Below are 21,309 nucleotides of genomic sequence, written 5' to 3'. Positions count from 1 at the left end.
ATGCTCCACCCAGGTGGTTGCCCCAGACAATCGGCTCTTCCCAGGTCTCCCAGGACCCCAGGACCCCAGGCTGCTCTTCACCCGACGCCTTGCTCCTGGCCTGGTGTCAGCCATCTGAGAGGAAGAGTGGGATCGGTGCTCCTGGGCGCAGAGTCACACAGCAGCTGGTCTGCGCCCTGTTCCTGTTCGCCTCCTGCCCCTCCGTGCCCGGCACACCCCCTGCTCCCTTTGCTGCACACCCTGTGGATTTCTGCAGACACTAGGCATACAGGCCCAGCTGGCTGCCTTGGTCTGCTGGTTCACACACACTTCCAAGAAACAGGAACCCAAAACCTGGAGAGGATCCACAGGAAGCACTCTATTTGGTGAGATGCAGAAGGAATTTTTTGTTCCCATTGGGTATTTCATAATTTCCAACATCATCACGATTTCCGCGTGCCTACTTGGAAAGAAGAAGCCTACAGGAGATTTTCATGTCAGTGATTTTACTTTTATTTAGTTTTTCAGTAATACTTTGTATCTGTAAACAACCTAAACCTGGAAGCCTGACATAATTTATTGGTAAATTACCCCTAAATGCCTGTGTTTATCTTAATCTCTTTGACCAGGCCAAAATCCATTTGCATTTCAAAAATCATGTAAACAATGCTGCTGTAGCAGACTTTTTCTAGACTATTATGAAAATGTTTATCTTATTTATAAGTCATGTGAAGCAGTTTTCAGAACTTGCTACTATGTAGCAACATTAACAGCAATTATTATAGTAACGTGCTGTTGTGATGCTTATTGGCCATATTATAGTAATTTCATCTCCATCTTTGAATTCTTAAATGAACAAAGTAGAATATAAATATCTTTACATGCAAATCTTTTGAAATTTTTCCACTTTTTGACATTAACACGTAAGTTTACTAGAAATTCCAACAATTTGTGTTTCATATTAAGATCACAGTTTTCAACTAATATATAAAATTTCCAAGCCAAATTGTAAAAAATATTCATGTACCCATCACCCAGAATGAACACATGTAAACATGTTGTCATATTTACTTCAGATTTTTAAAGAAAGAAACAAACCACTACAGATCAAATTGGAACTCACTATTACAGTGTAACAAATAACCCCAAAATTTACTGATGAAAGAGACTAGTTTCTCATGTAGTTTCTGTGGGTCAGGAACTTAGGATGGGTATAACAAGGCATGTGTCTGCTTTGCAAGGTGCAACCTCAGGTATGGGGCTAAGAGATGACCTTATAGCCAGGGCAGGACCATCAGAGGTGTCTTTGTTACATGCCTTAATATACCAGGCAGTCAATACTGCTGTCAGCTGAAATGACTGCCCATGGCCTCCCCGTGGAGCTCAGGCTTCCTCCCAGCATGGCTGCCTCAGACTTCTCTTGCAGCAGCTCAAATATGGGCTTGCTCCTGAGGTAGAAGCCACATTGCCTTTCTGACCAAAGCTTGAAAACCACCCTGCATTATTTCCATTGATTCCATCAGTTCCAGGAGGGTGTCATGCTCTTCCTGGATTCAAAGAAAAGGGACCTGGGCTCTGTCTTCTGATGGGGTCTGGCAAGGCTCCAAAATAGCATGTGGGGGTGGGAAATCTGGCCAGGGCATCTTTGACTAGACCAAAAGTCCCAATCTCCCTCCTAAGGGACATCCACTCTCATCCATTATACACAGGTGGGCATGCACGTGAGAGTGTCTGTTTACAACTCCATCTCTCTAAAAATTAATCATAGGACCAAGTAATCCAGTGTTCCACTAGGCATTGTTAATGCTCTCCCATTATTACTTATCAAACCAGGTTGGGGGAACAGGACATTAATGAAGCAGTATGTACATTTTACATACATACATGTGACTTCATGATACTATGCTCTCTATTTTCTAGTAACTTCTAGTCATTAGTACTAAGTAGCACTATTCGACTTCATGAAGCATTGCAATGTTTAAATTACGTTCACATTTAGGTCCTCAGTTGAGCCTTACTGAAAATAAAATTGATAGGTTCTTAAGGCTTAAGGTCATATTTTGTGTGAATCAAATAAAATAATGGATGGTAAAATACTTTGTAAATTGCATAGAACTACTAAGATGCCACTTAATAGCTCTTAAGAGAAGTAATTACATCTCCCATTACATTTTTGAGTGAGCTAGTTAGATATTGTAATCCTGGTCTGCTTTCTCTGCTGATCCTGCCTTTCTCTGTGTGTCAAAATACAACCAGTTCTTGGAGGCTGGCTCCAATGCTGCCGCCTCCAAAAAGCCTTTCCTGACACGGATCTCCCAGCTGGGACTTGTCACTCCCTCCTCGGAGCTGGATGAGCATTCTGTGTTTCTCTTATGGCATTTAAACACATTCCCCTTTGTGCTCTGGGCCCCATCCCACATCCCCGGTGCTTGGCTGGAACCAGAGCCCAGTGTGGATCTCCCTGCCGTGCACATGACACACCCCCATCCAGCAGCAATCCCTCCCTAACAGGCTTTTCATGAATGAATGAGTGAGCCATTTTTTTAAACCAGGCTTAACTTGCTTATTCCTCTCTCTGGTCATGGAGAATGCAGATTTGGAAACACTCTAAATGTGGCAATATCTTGGGGAGCAGAAATCTTCCCCGCACATCGGCAGGCAGCCAGAGCACCCTGGCTTCTCTGAGGGGCCCTTTCCCATGGCTATCTCACCATGCGTATCTGTGGGGTCTCTGCTCTCTGGTTTGGAGCGGATGTGGATGAAGAAGAACCAGGAGAGAAAAGAGTTGGCACAGGAGGCCACTTGGGTCTCCAAGGGAGGCTGCCAGCCTTCAGAGCAGCAATGAGTTATTAATAGAAGTGTCCTGGGTCCACCTTCACCTTGGAAACCCTGCAATGACAGAGGTGAGAGTCCTGCATCCCAGGTGCACTCCAGAGAGACGCACAGGGGTAGGTGCATGCTGCTTGGGACAAAGGGGGTCTAGAAGGCTGCCCTCGCTGCTTTCCAAGTGGGAAGGCAGAGAGCACTCACTGCAAGGAAGACCAAATGGCCCCCAGCCAGACCTCCACCGGTGACACCTTTGTTCCTGCATTTCCTGAAAGAAACAGAGTGAAGCAGGGGCTCACAGAAAGCCAGGTCCTACTCCATGCTCACCCCCAGGACCCTGGCTTTCTAAATGGCCACAGGTTTGAAGAGAGTTAATAGTATTTAGCAGTCATGGGTTTTCCTCTTGTCAAACCTAGGTGTGAGCCAAGAAAAAGACATATAAACTGCCAGGACGACATCTGTTCTAGAACTTTCTCTTCTTTTTCCAAGCAAACGTAATTTTAGGACCAAGATGCATAACTCTTGTACTCAAAATTTGCACCTCCCCCCAGCCAGTTGGCTCTAAGAACCATATGCAATAGCCAGAGTGATGCTTGAAGGCAAAGAAAAACCAGGCTGGTGTGATACCAACATTTTTTTTTTTCACTAGTCATAGGAAATTTTAGAGCAGACATAGGCAACATCCAACTGGTGTAAATATGATGCCTCCCATCAGTTTCCTGATCTCTCCAAGTCTGTTTATTCATCTATGAAATGAGGAAAATATCACTGTCTCCCTCAGAAAGTGTTAGGTGGACTTACTGAGATATTTCCCATAAAACAACAGCTTGAAAGCCTGTCCCATAGAGTAAGAAGTAAATGTTAATTGTCAATAGGCTGCGGGATTTCAGATTAGAGGCGTGCCATGGGGCGAGGTGTTCTCTGCGTTCACCTGCACACCAGGATGTATGTGCAGAGGAAACTGTCCCACCATTGACAGCAGCTGCCTGGCCGAGCCCTGCTACTTGGCTAACGTGTGTTGAGAGAGTGAGTCCTTGGTAGCACGGGGTCATCAGGAGGTCCGTGTACATTTTTTGCTTGTTTTTATAAATCCAGGTCATCATCATGGAAACCATTTGCATGTAAAAAGTATTAAGAAGCAAATGTTTTGGATCTAGGAACTTGCACAGCCATGGGTGATGGGATCTCAGGTCCCAGCAGGAATTAGAATGACTAAACAGATGTTAAGTTAATTTTGCCCCAGAACAGGCAGAATCAACATGGACCCCAGGTGTGGGAAAGACCAGGCCTGTCCTCACATGCTCCACAGCTGGGCAGGAACAGTTCAGGAGACCCTAAGGAAGGGGAGTGAGTATGGAATAAGGTGAGGTACTGGGACTAAGGTCTTTGCCCATGTGGAAATATTTGGAGTTCAGCATCCAAGTGTGGTTCACTCTTTGGGCCAAATAATTACCAACTGTCCAGTTTCAACAGGGTAGTGCTTGCAAAGCTGTGATCTCCAGGTGGACATCAGTGAATAACTCCATTGTCCTAAGGCTGGCCAGGACTTCCTTGAAGTTCTATCATAAAACCCGGCCCAAACTGGCCTAAGATTAAATGTTTTCTTGCATCTCTTTCCTGATTGCAATCAATTGGAAATGTTATGAAAATAATTCTGTTGTCAAGTCCCTCTTGCGCTTGCTCTCGGATACAAACCACCAAAAGAACAATAAACAAAGTGAAACTGAGCCCAAGACACAGAGGAGGGAAGGAGCCACCTGCAAAGTCTGCTAAGAAAGAAAGCTGAGGTTTGACCCAAAGATTTTAATTGTGTGAATCAAGTCACTGTTTTCACCTGTGGTGATTTGTCAGCAGTCCTACCTTTCTCATTGGCTTTCTTGCTGGACCACTTCCTACGTTTCTGTGGAGAGAGGCCACACCTGCTCTGAGTTACTCCGTGTTGCGTGGACAGCAGTGTCCCGGCTGTGCACACCTCGGAGATGCTCCATTTCATAAAGAAGAAGTTTGCCCTGAGCTGCTCTGTTCTGAGCACAAGTGCCACCTTAGAATGACTGTACCTTGTTTGTACAAGCAAACAGCCGCCATCCGCCCAGCACCAACCGTAAGACATAAACTGAATCATTTATCTGTGCCAACTGGATTCAATCAGGAGCACGTGGACACATGGGCATATCCAATCATGTCAGAAACACCAGACACAGGAGCTCATCAGTCATACCCCATGTAACCCCCTCACCTAAGGCCACAAAAGGAGAGCACCCCAAGACTGTGCTTGGTGGCAACACTAGCCCCTGCGCCTGGTCGTTCACCAGGAGCCTTGCCCCGTAAGATTCACACAGTGAGAACCTGCGATTCTCTGTCCCCAGGCCTCAGCTCGGCAGTTCTACCTGCCTGGTGTCACAGCCCACTTTGAAACTGCCTGCCGCCAAGACCCTACTCGACAGCTCTGTCCTGGCCTTGGGTCCCTTCATCTCTTATCTGGCCATCCTCAGGAACCCTCTGCATTTGTAGTGTGATCTGAGTGGCATGGATATTGGTAATGACGATGGGAATGGAATAAAAGACTTGTGATTGCCATGTCCCAACCACCTACCAAAACCAAGAGAACTCGGTGACTTAAAGCTAAAGAAACTGACGCGGCTCGTGAAGTGGTTGTTGTTCAATGGACTCAGGGATTTTAGTGATATAAGCAACCAGGGGTTGGTGTCTCACACTCGTTCCATGGTCACAGAATCAGAAAATTCTGAATGGGCAATTGCCCAGATTCTAGACGATTCTGTGCTCCTTTAATTGAATGTGAGAAGATTCTAGAAGGATTCCAGAAGGGTGTGTCAAAGTCAGAAAGGTCGTGGTGGAACTAGAATCCAACTTTTAATAATCATATCAAATTCAGTCATTTTAAGAAGCTTTAAAAATACATGTTAACCCGGGAAAAGACCAAGGTTGCAGTTCTGCAGGCTCGTTTTCACGTTCCGGAGAAGTTGGTTTTGGTTTGGCCCTGGTGCTGGTGTTTCATCAGCGTGATTGTCCACGTCCCAAGAAGGTGTTCTTATTAGAAAATGTGGGCTTTGGCGAACCTTGAAAGGTGCACGTGTTACTGCATGTTCTGATGAGATTGTGAAAATCTTTGGCAACTGTGGTTTCCAAGTGGAGAAAAAGAGCTACCAATAATTTTGAAAGAAACCAAAATCTAATGCGATGAGGTGGGTCTCATTCTCCGCCCTAGAATTCCCTCTCAGGGACCATCTGGGAGGCAGCAGCACAGATGGGGAAGTCCTTGACATCTTTAAGATTAAATCAGCCCTGGGAACAACTGCAGTCAGAAGAGACAGGGAATGTGACTCACACTACTTGTCGCTCTTTCTGATGTGCATCTCATCCCACTATTTATTACTTGTGTATATGCAGATGAATACACCTGAAATACATATGCTGGGTATGTCACTGGTTTTCATCTTGCCTGTCATTTGGTCTGGACATCCTTCTTTCATAGTGTTGAGTCATTTTAAAGTATCTATTATATCCTTGTTAAAGTTCTTGCAGCCCCTGATTATTCCAGGAATTTGTTCCCAGGCATTATTATATAAGAGATTCCATTACAAGAAAAGGTTAAAAATCACTGTAATTAATTCAAGCTAACCTAGGCAGAATTTACTTCTTATTTTTGAAAATTGGACTAATTTGAAAAATTAGAGGGAAAAAATGAATAGCTATGGGATGTACTCAAGCATATTTATTTTAGAAGGGCTGTGTATTTTACCAGAGTTTATGATCTACATAAATTATCAAATTATGTTACATAATATTTTAAAGCTATTTTAGAATAAGTTGGAATTTGAAATTTTCAAAACAACTGGACTAACTTGTATTGAAATTATAATTTAATGATTTACATAAGGCATTCATTTTGCTTGCTATGACTTCAGTATATTTCAAAATCTTTATAGACATACATCTGTTCTTTAAAAATAAGGCTGTCAGTGTATTTGTGTAATAATGGGGCGGGGGAAAGTCACATAATCCCCTATTCAAAATGAAGGATGACTTTAGAACTATGGTCATACCTACAGTATAGTAAATGTGATCATTTATGGTGATGGTTCAGAGGAGAGAATCCCAAACCCACAAATCATATGCAGGTTTTATAAAAGAGTTATAGAACATGACTTTTTCTTTGTAAAATATACTCACATGTATAGACCAAAGTCTGAAAGAATATGTATATCAGGGGCTGGGTTGTGCTCAGTGGTAGATGCTTGCCTAGCACATGTGAGGCACTCGGTTCAATCTCAGCACCACAAAAAATAAATAAATAAATATATCGTGTCCATCCACAACTAAAAATATTGGTTTATAGAAAGAATATGCATATCAGTGTGAAGTTGTAGATGGCAGTGATGATTTTTGTTGACTTCTTCTAATTTCAATATAGTTACAAAAGTTTCTAAATAAATAAATTATGGGTAATGCTCTTTGAAAAATCTGATCATACAGCCAGCGGTGCCGCCTGTAGTCCCAGTGGCTCAGGAGGCTGGGGCAGGAGGATCACAACTTCAAAGCCAGCCTTAGCAACTTAGCAAGGCCAAATTAAAAAAAAAAAAATTGAATGGCTGGGGATGTGGCTCAGTGGTTATGCCCTTGGATTTAATCCCTGGTACCAAAAACAAAACAAAACAAAAAAAAACCTGATCATAAACAGAAAATAATTTTGTAATAAACTCAAAAAACAGGGGTACGTAGTCAAAGAAACTTTTAAAAGTACTTTTTAGGGAAAAATAAAAGTATATTGGAACTTTCCTGGAAAATTCATGATGTGTGATCACAACTGAGGTGCTAACTTGTGGCGCTAACCAACTTGGCGTCTCTGAAGGCTCAGGGAGGAAGGGCGTTTCCCACCCAATGGACACCTTTTATCTAGGCCTTGAAGAGTGACTTCACTAGACAGAGAAGAGATTGAAAATTAAAATAAAAATAGAAAAGTTGTTCTAGACAGAGAGAGAGGGAAGTTCAGAAGTGAAACAAACGGAGTGTGGGTGAAAAGTGATGGGGCTCAGGATTTGGGAAATGGTCAGGGCATGATGGGCAGAGCTTGAAACAAACCCCAAACCCCCAATTCTATCTGTAACAGTGGGAGCCTCTGACTTGACTAGGTCTCAACCAAGGAGGGATAATCTCATCCCCCAGGCAAGACCCAAAGGGTGTCCTCCCAGTACCACAGGTAGGAGCTGTAATTGCTGGACGGCAGGTGATTGTATTTTTCCTACGTACCTTATAAATACAGATGGTGAAAGGCCCTCTCTCTCCACTGGTAAAGCATTATTAAAAATCGTACAGCAGGCCGGCTTTTGGAAGCAGGGCCCCTGAAGCTTGAACTTCAGGTGTTAAGAGTTAGGATGGTCAGTGGGACAGGGAGCCAGAGAGGCCGCTCCCTCCAGGACTCAAGGTGACCTCATTTCCCACGTGGAGAAAAATCCGTGTCGTGTGTTGGACTTAATTCTGCCTCTTTTCTCTCAGATAGCTCCTCTTTTGTCCTTTTGTTGTTGTTCTGTGTTGTTTTGGTACCTGGGATTGAACCCAGGGTCGCTTCACCATGAGCCACGTCTCCAGCCCTTTTCGTGTTTTATTCTGAGGCATGGCCTCCCCAAGTGGCTTCGGGCCTCACCACGTTGCCGAGGCTGGCTTTGAACTGCAGTCCTCCTGCCTCAGCCTGCCCCTGGGATTACGGTGTGAGCCACCTGCCCCGGCTCCTTGGCCTTTCTCCTGCAGCACTTCTTTGAAGGGGTGTTGCAGTATCATTCACCTTCCTCCATCATTCAGTCTGCTGCCCACCGCCTCCGTCTGTCCGAGGAAGGACTGACTCCCTTACAGGTGTCCTCACCGCAGGTGGGAGGGGACACCCACCAGGCTCTGCTCTTATCAAAACTTCCCGGAGCCTCTGGACAGGACCCTTCCTATCTGCATTTCCTGAGTCCTTATCTGTGGTTTCGAGTTTTTAGTATTGCATTGGTTGGGTCCTTTTATCTGGAAATTGTGGGAGAGAGGAGTCCGTAAAACTGTGACCGTGACCCTGGGAACTGGGAGTCAGTATTTATTTTTTGGCCGTATTTCCTAAATGTATGTAGTACTTCCTCAGCTCTTTGAATCTGGGCCCCCTCTGGATAAACGTGGACATTTCACACTACCCACCTGTGACCCTGTTCCCTTCTGGGGGCCGACACAGTGGCCCTACATGTGTGTGCTCTGGAGGCCGGGGTCCAGCTGTCATCCTTTGGGCCTTGTTTTGTCTTCTGACTCCTGCGTTATCTCTTCATGCCCTTTACCTGTTGTCCAGCCTTTCCCCTTTCTCCCTTCTCCCTTCCTCTCCCTCCTCCCTCCTCCCTTCCTCTCCTCCTCCCTTCCTCCCTCTCTCCCTCCTCCCTCTCTCCCTCCTCCCTCTCTCCCTCCTCCCTTCCTCTTCCTCCTCCCTCCTCCCTCTCTCCCTCCTCCCTTCCTCTCCTCCTCCCTTCCTCCCTCTCTCCCTCCTCCCTCTCTCCCTCCTCCCTCTCTTCCTCCTCCCTCTCTCCCTCCTCCCTTCCTCTCCCTCCTCCCTCCTCTCTCTCTCCCTCCTCCCTCTCTCCCTCCTCCCTTCCTCTCCCTCCTCCCTCTTTCCCTCCTCCCTTCCTCTCCCTCCTCCCTCTTTCCCTCCTCCCTTCCTCTCCCTCCTCCCTTCCTCTCCCTCCTCCCTCTCTCCCTCCTCCCTCCTCCCTCTCTCCCTCCTCCCTTCCTCTCCCTCCTCCCTTCCTCTCCCTCCTCCCTTCCTCCCTTTCTCACTCTCTCCCTCCTCCCTCTCTCCCTCCTCCCTCTCTCCCTCCTCCCTTCCTCTCACTCCTCCCTCCTCCCTCTCTCCCTCCTCCCTCTCTCTCTCCCTCCTCCCTCTCTCCCTCCTCCCTTCCTCTCCCTCCTCCCTTCCTCTCCCTCCTCCCTTCCTCCCTTTCTCCCTCCTCCCTTTCTCACTCTCTCCCTCCTCCCTCTCTCCCTCCTCCCTTCCTCTCACTCCTCCCTCCTCCCTCTCTCCCTCCTCCCTCTCTCTCTCTCCCTCCTCCCTCTCTCCCTCCTCCCTTCCTCTCCCTCCTCCCTTCCTCCCTTTCTCCCTCCTCCCTTTCTCACTCTCTCCCTCCTCCCTTCCTCTCACTCCTCCCTCCTCCCTCTCTCCCTCCTCCCTCCTCCCTTCCTCTCCCTCCTCCCTTCCTCTCCCTCCTCCCTCTCTCCCTCCTCTCTTCCTCTCCCTCCTCCCTCTCTCCCTCCTCCCTCTCTCCCTCCTTCCCTACTTCCTTCTTTCCTCTTCCTCCTTCTCCCTCCCTCCCTCCTCGCCCCTCCTCCCTCCTTCCTCCCTTCCTATCCTTTATGTTTCCCGTCAGTGAGCCCGTAAGGGGCCAGGGAGAGGATGAAGGGAAAGGTGTCTGGGGAGGAAGGTGGCGGTGCTGTGGGGTGCTCGGGGCTTCACCCTCAACGGCCATCCTCAGGTGCTCGGCTCTATTTTTAAGGTATCTCTTTAAGTGAGATATCTTCAACTCTTTCCCTTATTCTAGTAAAATCTTATAAAATCTTATAGTTGAACAGATGGTGAAACACAGCTGCAGGGTCACTGGGGCAGGGGCGCTCCCAGGCCGTCCAAGCCACAGAGTCACAAGGGAAAGCGAGGTCCCCGGCCCTGGGCAGCTGGCTGCATAGCCTGCGGGGCCAAGGTCGGTGCTTTCTAGAGGGGCGGAGGTCGAAGAGGCCACCGGCTCTGTACCCAAAGCAGTCGGCCTTGTTGTTGCTCTGGAGCTTCTCGTGGGCCTGAGTCTGTTGGGAAGAAGGCAGTTCATGCCGAGCCCTTCCCAGCCCCAGCCGCAGACCCTGCTCCCAGCACTGGGGAGGAGCCAAGGCCTCCGCCCTTCTGCACCCTGCAGTGGGTGCAGCCTGCACCTCAGGGCAGGCGGGACAGCTGGCAGGTCAGGACACGGGCCTTTCAGTACGGAGGGCTCTCACCCAGCGCGCTGCCAAGACCAGGGCGTGCAGCCGGGGAAACCCAGGAGACCATAAGTGGGCCCAAGGCAGCCTTCCTTCTGTTCAGGGCGGCTGGGTGGCCATGAAGGGTCTGATAGGGCAGGAGCACCCCCAGAAGGAAGCGGCTGGGCCTCAAGCCCTGAGCAGGCCAGGGCAAGCTCGTCTCCGTCTCCTCTGGCCAGCATCTGTGCCGGGCAGCAGCGCCCCTTCCCTCTAGCCAGTGGAGTCCTCCCTCCCACTCAGAAGCCAGCCTCCTGGCTCTGCTGGCCCCAAGCAGGCGGGGGGCCTCTGGCAGAGCCCAGGACAGTGACAGAACTTACACCTGGGAGACAGACCCATGGTCGACAGAGTGGGCCGACAGGCAGGACTGAGGGCCGACAGGCAGGTGCATTCTGTGGATGGGGACCAGCCCATCCCCGAATTCCAAGCAGTGACAGGAAGGGACAGCTCAATAACGCTTCGATCAGTGTGTGTGTGGGTTTCCTAGGGTGGCCCAGCAGTTTCCAGACACTGGGTTCCTTAAAACAACAGAAACTCCTCTCACAATTCTGGAGGCCGGAAGTCGGAGACAAAACAAGTGAGGGCTGCCCCTCCCTGTAGGCTCCTGGGGACACTCTGCCTGGCCCCTCTGGGCCTCTGCAGCTGCTGGCAATCCTCAGCCCTCTTTGGCTTGTGGACACAGGACCCCAGTGTCTGCCCGAGTCCTCAGGGGTCTTCTTCTTCTTCTGGTGTGTACCTGTTTTCTTATAAGGATAGCTGTCATGTATCAGGGCCCACCCTGGCCCAGTGTGACCTCATCTTGACTAGTTACATCTGCAAAAGCTATTTGGGGGAATGCTATTTAACCCAGTAAAATATGCTACAATTAACTATCCTTGAGAAAGCATTTGAATAGCCAGTATCCTCTACGTAACAGTCACTTCATGAGCTAGATTCTGATTTAATAGGTCTGGAGTGGGTTTCAGGCTTCCCTGAGTGATTCTGGGTTTCAGTTACCCCAAGTAATTCTGATGATTAGCCCGTGTCAAAAACCACTTCTTAAAACCATTCGTTATTTTTTAGCAACATCATTATTCACTGATCATATTGCAGTTGGTGACATTTATAGGACATTTAACAGAGCTCAGGCATTGAGCTAAATGCTTTATATGTGTAATCTCAGTGACATCATCAATATAGTTCTTCTCACTTCACAGACGGGGACACAAAGAGTCAACGATGTTAGGGACACAGAGCTAGGAATAGCAGAGCTAATCTGTTTACATCCCACCCTCAGTGGATCTTTTTATTTTCATTTATATGTGGTGCTAAGGATCGAACCCAGGGTCTCACACATGCCAGGCCAGCCCTCTACCTCTGAGCCACGACTCCAGCCCTGCCACCAGTCATTTCTCTCTCCACTCTTCTCCACCTCAAGAGTCCTGCACAGATTGAGATCCTTTCATCTTTAGACAATCCCATTTATTTAGAGAAATCGTAAGTGTTTTAAAATAGGTTATTGCGTGTCTTTACCACAGAGCTACAGCTGCCTGGGAAGAGGTGCTGGTGCATCCCACAAGTCCTCTACCTGGAGGACAGAAGTTGAGACCTCCCAAGGCATTGCTATTAAAATAGATTTAATATTTTCATTTCACAAGTTCAGACAAAAAGCCATGCATTTTAAAACACCTCTCCATCCCATGTCAAGCTTATTTGCATAACCATGCATTAAATTGTGGCTGCGAGGAGCTTTGGAGAATGTCTTCCAGGACCGCAAGCATCTACAGGAGCCTTTGTCCCTCAGGGAGCCTCTAATGCAGAGCCAAGTTCATGCTGTTCTGGGTGATCACTGCCGGGTCTTTGGGTCTGCTCCGTCTCTGGGACCTGCTCTCATCCCCTGGGCTCCTGCTGGGTCCTGGGTCTTTCCATGTGCAACCTTCCAGACTCTTCCTCTGTGCCCTTGAGCTTGACCCTCCCTGGGTCCTGAGCTCTCTTGGTGCCTTTGGGTTCCTGGGTGAGAAGCTTACTGTCCCAGCCCTGGACCTCCCCTCCCTTCTCACCAAAGGTGGGGCGGGGGACTTCTCAGCCCAAAGCCCTGCACTGCACAGCCCCGAGTGCTGCCCGCAGAGCCTCCCCTGGGCCCCACTCCTGCAGGATCTGTTTACCTCCCACCCTCAGTGGATCTTTTTATTTTCATTTATTTCTATGTGGTGCTAAGGATCGAACCCAGGGTCTCACATGCCAGGCCAGCCCTCTACCTCTGAGCCATGACTCCAGCCCTGCCACCAGTCATTTCTCTCTCTGAGTCCCTCTCGTGTTTAGATATTCATTTAGATATAGTTTCCTACATCCGCTTCCCATGAATTCTCTTGGCTCCCACCCTATGTAAAAAGAGTGGAAACTGGGCATGCATTGCGCTGGTATTTCTCCAGGCCTCATCTATGTAATGCAGATCGCACCAAATTAGACTTATCTGGAAATACCTGTGGTCAGGTTTTATACCTGCCACTCATCATGATGGTTCATACCTAAAAGAACAGCATTAACTTGTTGATATTAAATGAAGATGCCCAAAATATGCCATCAAAGCCTGTTAAAGATGTTTTTATTTTGACTAAAATTAAGAATGAGAAACTTTCCCCTCATGGAGACCCAACCCAAACAATTTTTTTAATGATGATGATAATTTTTAACCACCAAGCTCTGTCATGGTGCCTTACTATTGAATAAAGATGGAACATGCCCATGGAAGTCAACATTAACGGATTCAACCATTTCAAATATAGCCAGGGGCACAGCATACCTGACATTCAAACCCAAGCTGGTATTGATATTTTTAAACTCGGTGAAGAATTTAATGGCTGTTGATTTCAAGCTAAGACCTGATTAGGAACAGTTCCATTTATAACTTGTCTTAGTTCATTCTCTGTTGCTGTAACAAAATACACTTATAAGCTAGGCACTTATAAGGGAAATGGCTTTATTTAGCTCACAGTTTGGGGGCTGAAAGTCTAAGATGAGCAGCTCTGCCTGGTGTCTGGCGAGGGCCGCAGGGTGAGTGGCATCACGATGGTGGGGGCGTGTGTGGAGGTGGCAAGTCAGGAACCCAGACTTCAGGGGTCAGCCTCACTCTCTTTATAGAACCCACTTTTGAGGGAGCTAACTGTGGTTGTAAGAGAACCACGCTGGTTTTTTCCAAGGGTGTGCCCCAGTTACCCAATCATCTGGCACGGGGCCCCACATCTTAAAGATTACACCACCTCTCAACACCATCACCCTAATCCCAAACCAAGCACATAAACCTTAGGGGAATAAACCACATTTCACCATAGCACAGCTCCTCCTTGGACCATTGACGGAAACAGGGGCACGTCGATATTGTGACTTGACTTCAGAGACTTCCCCTTTCCCCACAAACAACACACGTAACGAACAGGTGCTATTTCTCATGGCTCAGAATTAAAGTCAAATACTGTGATCCTCTCTAATCTTCCAATCTCACAAGTAAAAGTCTGGTTCAGAGACCAAACAAGACCTTTATGGAAAACCCAGATGATGTCATCGGAGTTCATTCCTGGGCATGTGAGGAGCAGGCAAGGCCTGCACCTGAGCTTCTAAGCCTTTTGTTCCCTACCTTTGACCTTGGTGAACTGGATATATTTGTTGCTTTAGTTTTAAGAATAATTTAGAAATCACAACTTTGACATATATCTAAGAATAGCTTGCCCCAGCTTTTATCATTAAAATCAAATTAACATAATGTCTATTTCAATTTAACTGGCAAACTCTAAGAAAAGCCCTTAGTTGGAAACCCTTCAAAAGTACCTAATTTGGCTAGAGTTGCTTGTGCTTTCAGCAAAACCAGGCAATGTAATCCTCTTGGCATTACACGAACAGCTGCTTGAGTCTTTTATCAGACTGACTTTCTGTTCATGCCAAGGAGAGCTATTCTCTTTGTGTAAGAGTGACTTTGAAGATTAATGAGTAACAGAATGGGTACACATGGATTTATGGACATTTGAAAATTTTAAATGTTTTTGCATGTGTACCCTTTGGGAAAAAAAAAATCAGAGGTGCCTCACTTGTTCTACATCGATTGCCTTAAAAGAAAAATAAACTTCAGTGCCTCTGACTCAGACTTGAATTCTCAACAATCCACAGTGACTGCCCATTGACAGGAGGCAGGTTTTAGGTCTCCCAGGAACAATAAGCCTGTAGTCGTTTATTTTTGGAAAAGGCCTTAGCTTAGGAAACCTATGGGCTTCAGTGCCAGCTCACCTCTCTTTAAATGTGATTACCACATCACAGGCTCCAACTGTTGCAGCAGCAGGAGTTGAGTTCAGAGATGATTAGGAAGACCTAAGAGGCAGGGATCTGTCCCCTAATCACACAAGCCAGAGTCAAACCCAAGCTCCTGAATCCTTGCTGCTTCTGTGCTCTCTGCATTGGAAACATAAGTGTGCATGTGAATTTGTGTGCATGTCTTTAAAAACGCATACTTTGTTTAAGTTCATTTATTTTATATTTTTGAAAGTTGGCATGATCCCAGTCATTAAAAGGAAACCAGGCTAGGTATTACAAATGGAAAAAGATTTAATAAAAGGATCTACATCCGAGCTACTTTGGAAGGGCTGGAAAAGGAGAGGGAAAATATCAGGAAAGACATCTCTCCTGCGTGGTGGTCAGCCCTGCCCTGCTGGATGGCCAGTTTCAAAGCCCACCACACCTGTGTGGTCATCTCCCTTGACTGACCACCAACTACCGTTCCTCCGCCAGGAGTGGCGCTGGAGCCTCCGCCAAGTCCTGCAGGAGAATCCCCACTCCCTCCTGTCCTCTGAGCTGTCACCAGTCTACACAGAGCCCTGCAGCAAAGGAGTCTGGGAAACGTGTGTCCTCACCTCTAACCCTGGTGCAGAAAGCACCACCAGGCAGGCCACACCCGGTGGGATGCCTGTGATGTTACCCCAGTACTTGAGCCATTTTTACTTTTATGATCAATTCGTTTTATTTAAATATGAAGTATGAAAAATTCTGATTGATTATTTCTTCATTAAAGAATATTTTGTGGGTGTAAAGAATTTATTTAGGGGGCATCTGAATGCTCACAACTCAAAAACGGCAGACCAGATTCTTTATAAAGTTCACTCTTGCTAAGTCTTGCTACAAAAAAGCACTCCTGTGCCCTTGCACTAGTCAGTTGGCCACTTGAAGTACCGCTGGGTGAAGCCAATTCTACTGCTTGGGTTTTTATATTTGGTGCTCATTGATATTTTCAAAAGCAAAATGTCACCTTTTCTCTGGTAATTTAATACTCGGCTTGCTTTCTGAGGCTTACTGTCTGTGTTTTCTAGGTACATTCTTCACATGCTTAACCCCAGTAGGAAATTATTTCAGATAAGTAATCATCTGCAAGCTCACTTAAAATAAAATTGTACCTTTCTAAACCAAAACTGATGATAAAATCCTCTTAAACTGCCAGGATTAGATGCCTAGTAATATGCATCTGTGTAAAACTCTTCCATTTCAATTATCTTCTCAGCAATTCTGTGAGGTGGACCAGCTACCGTTACCTCCAACATTTTTCAGATTACGATGACAAGTCACCACTGGCTGTGGAACCAAGATAAGAAGCGGTGTCTTGTTAACAAATAGGAGAGTTTGCTCATGAACTTACACTCAGAACTCCCGTCTCAGCCTTGCCTTCTCTTCATGCTGTGGTCTACAGCGGCGGTCTTCAACGGGAACACACACACCCACTGGAGACTTGCAGGGACGGTCACGGCGGGGAAGGCCTGGGTGCTCCCAAGGCCTTCAGACCCCCACCGCACATGTGTCCTTCTTCCCCAAGGGGATCTGAGAACAGGAAGCACAGCCCTCTCCCTCTCACCAGGACACACTGACTGGGGTTTACAACCTCGGTCAACAGGCCCTGGGACAATCCAAAACACTGGTTTTGATATTAAGAAAGTGGTTAAGAAGTAAAGTAGCTAGTGACTGCATTAAATAACTTTTTGTAATCTGGGTGGTTTCCATTTTTTTTTCAGTAAAATTGTATGAAAACTGGCCACTAGAGAATAAAAAAAATAATTTAGATGATAGATCAGGATGTGAATCTTGGCGCAAGACTGGGAAGGTCAAAGAACTGAGTGACACTGAGCTGTCACCAGCCTACACAGAGCCCTGCCGCAAAGGAGTCTGGGAAATGTGTGCCCTCATGTGCGTGTAAACACTCTCCATTCCCATGAGGGTCTTTCCACACACAAGTTTTCTTGCACCACAGATTATAAAAACGAAACACAGGAGAAGGACTGATGTTCTAGTGATAAGACACGTTCATCCACAGAGTATAAGACCTGATGGGAGAAGCCACCCTTCCTGACATTCTACCGAAAATGTACAAGTACATTTACAACAAAACTTTACTTTTGTGTAATAATTATTTTTCAAAATCCACAACATCTTATGTTTTTCCAATTATGGTCTGAAAAAATTCTAATATTTCGAGACTTTTTAATAGCAGGAAATTTTTGAAACTCAAATTTTATATCCATGTAAAATTTATTGCACAAAGAAGTCTGGTAATCAATAAAACTTTTTCTATATAAATGACATATTAAGATAATAGCATGTGGAAATAAAAATAATCATTCAAAGAGAAAAAAGATCCATGTTGAATTTTAGACTGTCAACTAATTTCCGTTGGATGTTGGTGAGTAACCATTTAAGTACTATTGGATACACTAAAAAGAGGGCTGTAACAACAATGTTATTTTAGAAATCAATATTTATAGTATACTAGAAATTATATCCTTGATAAGTTATATAAACAAATAAATTATTGATATGTTGGTATAAAATATGCATGTGATTCATTTGCAAAATTTATTTAAGGAGTAGAGGAGCAAAAATGTTTAACAGGAGATAAGATGCTCTAAAGATTAACCTCCCTGATTGTCTCCATGCGTGTTTTCTTTATTTTCCCAGTTTGACCTTGTCTGTGTCAATGCATGGATGTTGGACCTCACCCAAGCCATCTTAAACCTTGGCTTCCTGGCTGGGGCATTCACCTTAGGCTATGCAGCAGACAGGTAGGTGCCGAGGTGACAACCTTTTACAGCAATATCATGCAATACATGCATATGTGCTTGTGATTCATATCCTTGAGTGAAGGGGCAGGGGGTAATTTAATAGGCCATACATTTATGAGCAGACACATGGGGTGGGTCAGAGAGTGAATTTAAAAATCTAGATTGAACTCCCAGTTTCCAGCTCAGCATAGAAGGGGCTTAGAAGTTGTCACAAAGTCTAACAAGTATAAGTTGGACAAACTGGAAAATCAGCAGTCTTCATGGAGCTGTAAGAAAGTCGAAATCAGAGAGTAAACTTCAGGCCCCCGAATTGGAGAGACAGAAATACTCCTGAGCAGAAACCACGGGGGTGCCGGAGCTCTGGCAGGAAGGCTGACCTGAATTGAGGCTCAGGGTTTGAGACTTAACTCCAGGGGCCCGTGACAGGTGGGGGACACACTTATGTGTGTCCTGGAGCTCTCCCGGGCCCTCACGCTTCCACCTGGAGGGATGAGAGGAGGGGGAGGACCACACAGAAACATGTGGGAGCACTCTGCTCCCAACAGCCCACCCTCAGGGAAACTAGCCAACTAGAACCTCACCTGCTGGGGGTTAGCAGAACCTAAATGCCTGGGGAAGGAAAATGCCCAGCTCCAGTCGGCGCTAGCCTGCCATGCAGCAGGAGGAAATCCCCCCAGTCCAGCCCACCCTGGCCATCCTATCCAAGTAAGGGGAGGAAGAGACGAGAAACATTAGTGATGGTCAAAGTCCAGAGGCTCACTGAAAGACAGAGCCCTTGTGGGACTATGAACACTCCCCTCCCTGACACCGCACTGCCATATCCCCACAGCCTATTTATAGCTGTTGCTTTTACTCAGTATATCCTGCCCGGCTATCAAGAAAAAATTAAAAGGCTTACTAAAAGCCAAAAAAGCAAAACCAAACCAAAACAACAATAAAACCAGCTTGAAAACAGACAGCAAGCATCAGAACCAGGAGCAGACATGGTAAGGATGTTGGAATCATCAACTAGAAATGTAACACTTTGGTCAACATGCCCAGGACTCGAAAAGCAGACAGTGTGGAAAACAGATGGGCAGTTTAATAGAGCTGGAACTTCTAAGAACCAAAAAGAAATGCGAGGGGTCAGACAGAAATAAAGAATGCCTTCATTGGACTTATTAGTTGATTGGCATGGCTGAGCAAAGAATCTCCAAGAGACTACTTCAGTAGAGGACACAAATCAGAAAAGCAAAGAGCAAAAAAGACTGGAATAAAACAGAGCCTGATATTCAATAACTGTGAGATAGCTACAGAAGGAAAGATGTATGCATGAGAATGCCAAAAGGAGAAGAGAAAGGGAACTAGAGAAATATTTGAAACCGTAATGACGAAGAATTTCCCCAAATGTGTAGATACAGCACGCTCAGATAATGCCAAGCAGTGATTGCCCCCACAATTGCATACAGAGGTATATCACCTTCAAACCACAGGGAATAAAGATATGGAAAAAAATCCTGAAGAAAGTCAGAGGAGAAGAACACCTTACTATAGAGGAGGAGCAAAGACAAAACTTACATTCAACTTCCTGTGTTGTCAGCTTTCTGTCACTGTGACAAAACACATGAGATAAAACAACTTAAAAGGAGGAAAGGTTTATTTTGGCTAACGGTTTCAGAGGTTTCAGTCTATGGTCACTTGATCCTATTTGCTTTGGGGCCTAAGGCAAGTCATACATCATAGAGTAAAGTCCATGGCAGAGGAAACTGCTCACCTTATGGTGGCTAAAAAGCAAAAAGAGGAAGGAAAGAATGAGCTAGGGTCTCAACATGCCCTTCAAGGACACATCCCAATGATCTAACTTCCTTCCACTAGGCTCCACCTCCCTCCCAACGGTTCCACCACCTCTCAGAAGCACCACCAGAGGGGGAACAAGTCAGACTTCAGCACATGAGCCTGTGGGGGTACCTAGGATTCAACCCATAACACTTCTTAGAAACTGCAAGCAAGAAGAGAATGCAGTGAAATATTTAAAATGTTGGGAGGAAAAAAAGCTTTCAACCCTAGAATTCTGTACTCTGCAAAAAACTATCCTTCAAAAGTGAACAAGAAATACTCTCTTAGACAAATGAAAACTGAAAGAATTTGTTGCTAGTAGACTTCCCTTGTGAGAAATGTTAAAAGTTCTTTAAAGTGAAAGAAAAATGATACAGTTCAGAAACCCAGGGCTACAAAAAGAAAGGAAGAGTATTGTAGAAGCAATAAGTGAAGGCAAAATAAATTTTTATTCTCAATTGATCTAATAAAAAACAATTTATTCAAAACAATAACAATACAATTGATCATGTGCTTATATATTTATCATATATTATACATATGTATATGCTTATTTATGTTTATGTATAAGTAAAGTAAGTGACATCAATTATACAGGGGAAAGGAGAGAGGAATAAGAATTATTTTGTTATTATAAGGTATTTGCTTTAGCAATGAAATGGTCTAGTGTGGCTTGAAAGTAGATTTGGATTCATTGTAAGTGTATATTGAAAACTTAACCCTAACCCTTGCCCTAACTATAATCATTAAAAATGTTTAAAAAATAAATATAATTGAAAAACTAAGAAAGAAGAGAAAATGGAATAATATAAAGTGCTCAACTAAAAAGGCAGAAAAAAAATAGGAACAAAGAAAATAGGAACAAATCTGGTAGATATCAATCCAACTATATCCACAATTACTCGAAATGATCTAAAGCCATCAATTAAAAGTTAGAGATTTTCAAAGAGGATCAAAAAGCAATACCTGGCTGGGCATGGTAGTGCATGCCTGTAATTCCAGAGACTCGGGAGGCTAAGGCAGGAGGATTATGAGTTCAAAGCCAGCCTCAGCAACTTAGTGAGGCCCAAGCAACTCAGCAAGACCCTGTCTCTAATAAAATATTTTTAAAAGGGTTGGGGGCAGCTGGGGCTGAAGCTCAGTGGTAGAGTGCTTGCCTCCCACATGTGAGGCAGTGGGTTTGATCCTCAGCACCACATAAAAATAAATGAATAAATAAAGGTACTGTGTCCATCTACGACTAAAAAAATATTTTTAAAAAGGGTTGGGGATGAGGCTTGGTGGTTCAATCCCTGGGCTCAATCCGTGGTACCCAAAACAAACAAACAAAACAATACCTGACTCTATATTGTCCACAAGAAACCAACTTTAAAGTCACATATAGATGAAAAGTAAATGGATGCAGAAAGATAAACTGCCGCAGTCCGGCTGCAGCAAAATAACCGGGGGGTGACGAACAACTTGTGTAGATTGATACAGCTGGAGTGGGAGCCGTTTATTGTAGGACAACAGAGGTATTTATACATTCCACACAGCTTATCTTAATTAACATAAAATAGATACAGCAGTCAACCAATAAGAAATCTCCACACTT

General features: G+C 45.4%; 1 protein-coding gene across 1 annotated transcript in view; it reads left to right on the top strand.

Annotated features, from left to right (window-relative positions):
- The window catches only part of Slc22a3 (solute carrier family 22 member 3), an 87,737-nt gene that overhangs the window by 21,150 nt on the left and 45,278 nt on the right, over positions 1-21,309 (top strand). Inside the window, exon 2 of the mRNA XM_071612871.1 lies at positions 17,797-17,900. Coding sequence (XP_071468972.1) covers positions 17,797-17,900 — 104 coding nt within the window. The remainder of the gene's footprint in view (positions 1-17,796; positions 17,901-21,309) is intronic.

Source organism: Marmota flaviventris, chromosome 6, assembly GCF_047511675.1.
Source record: "Marmota flaviventris isolate mMarFla1 chromosome 6, mMarFla1.hap1, whole genome shotgun sequence".
Taxonomy (NCBI): Eukaryota; Metazoa; Chordata; class Mammalia; order Rodentia; family Sciuridae; genus Marmota; species Marmota flaviventris.
Note: the sequence above shows the minus strand (reverse complement) of the source record. Positions and strands in the feature narration are given on the sequence as shown.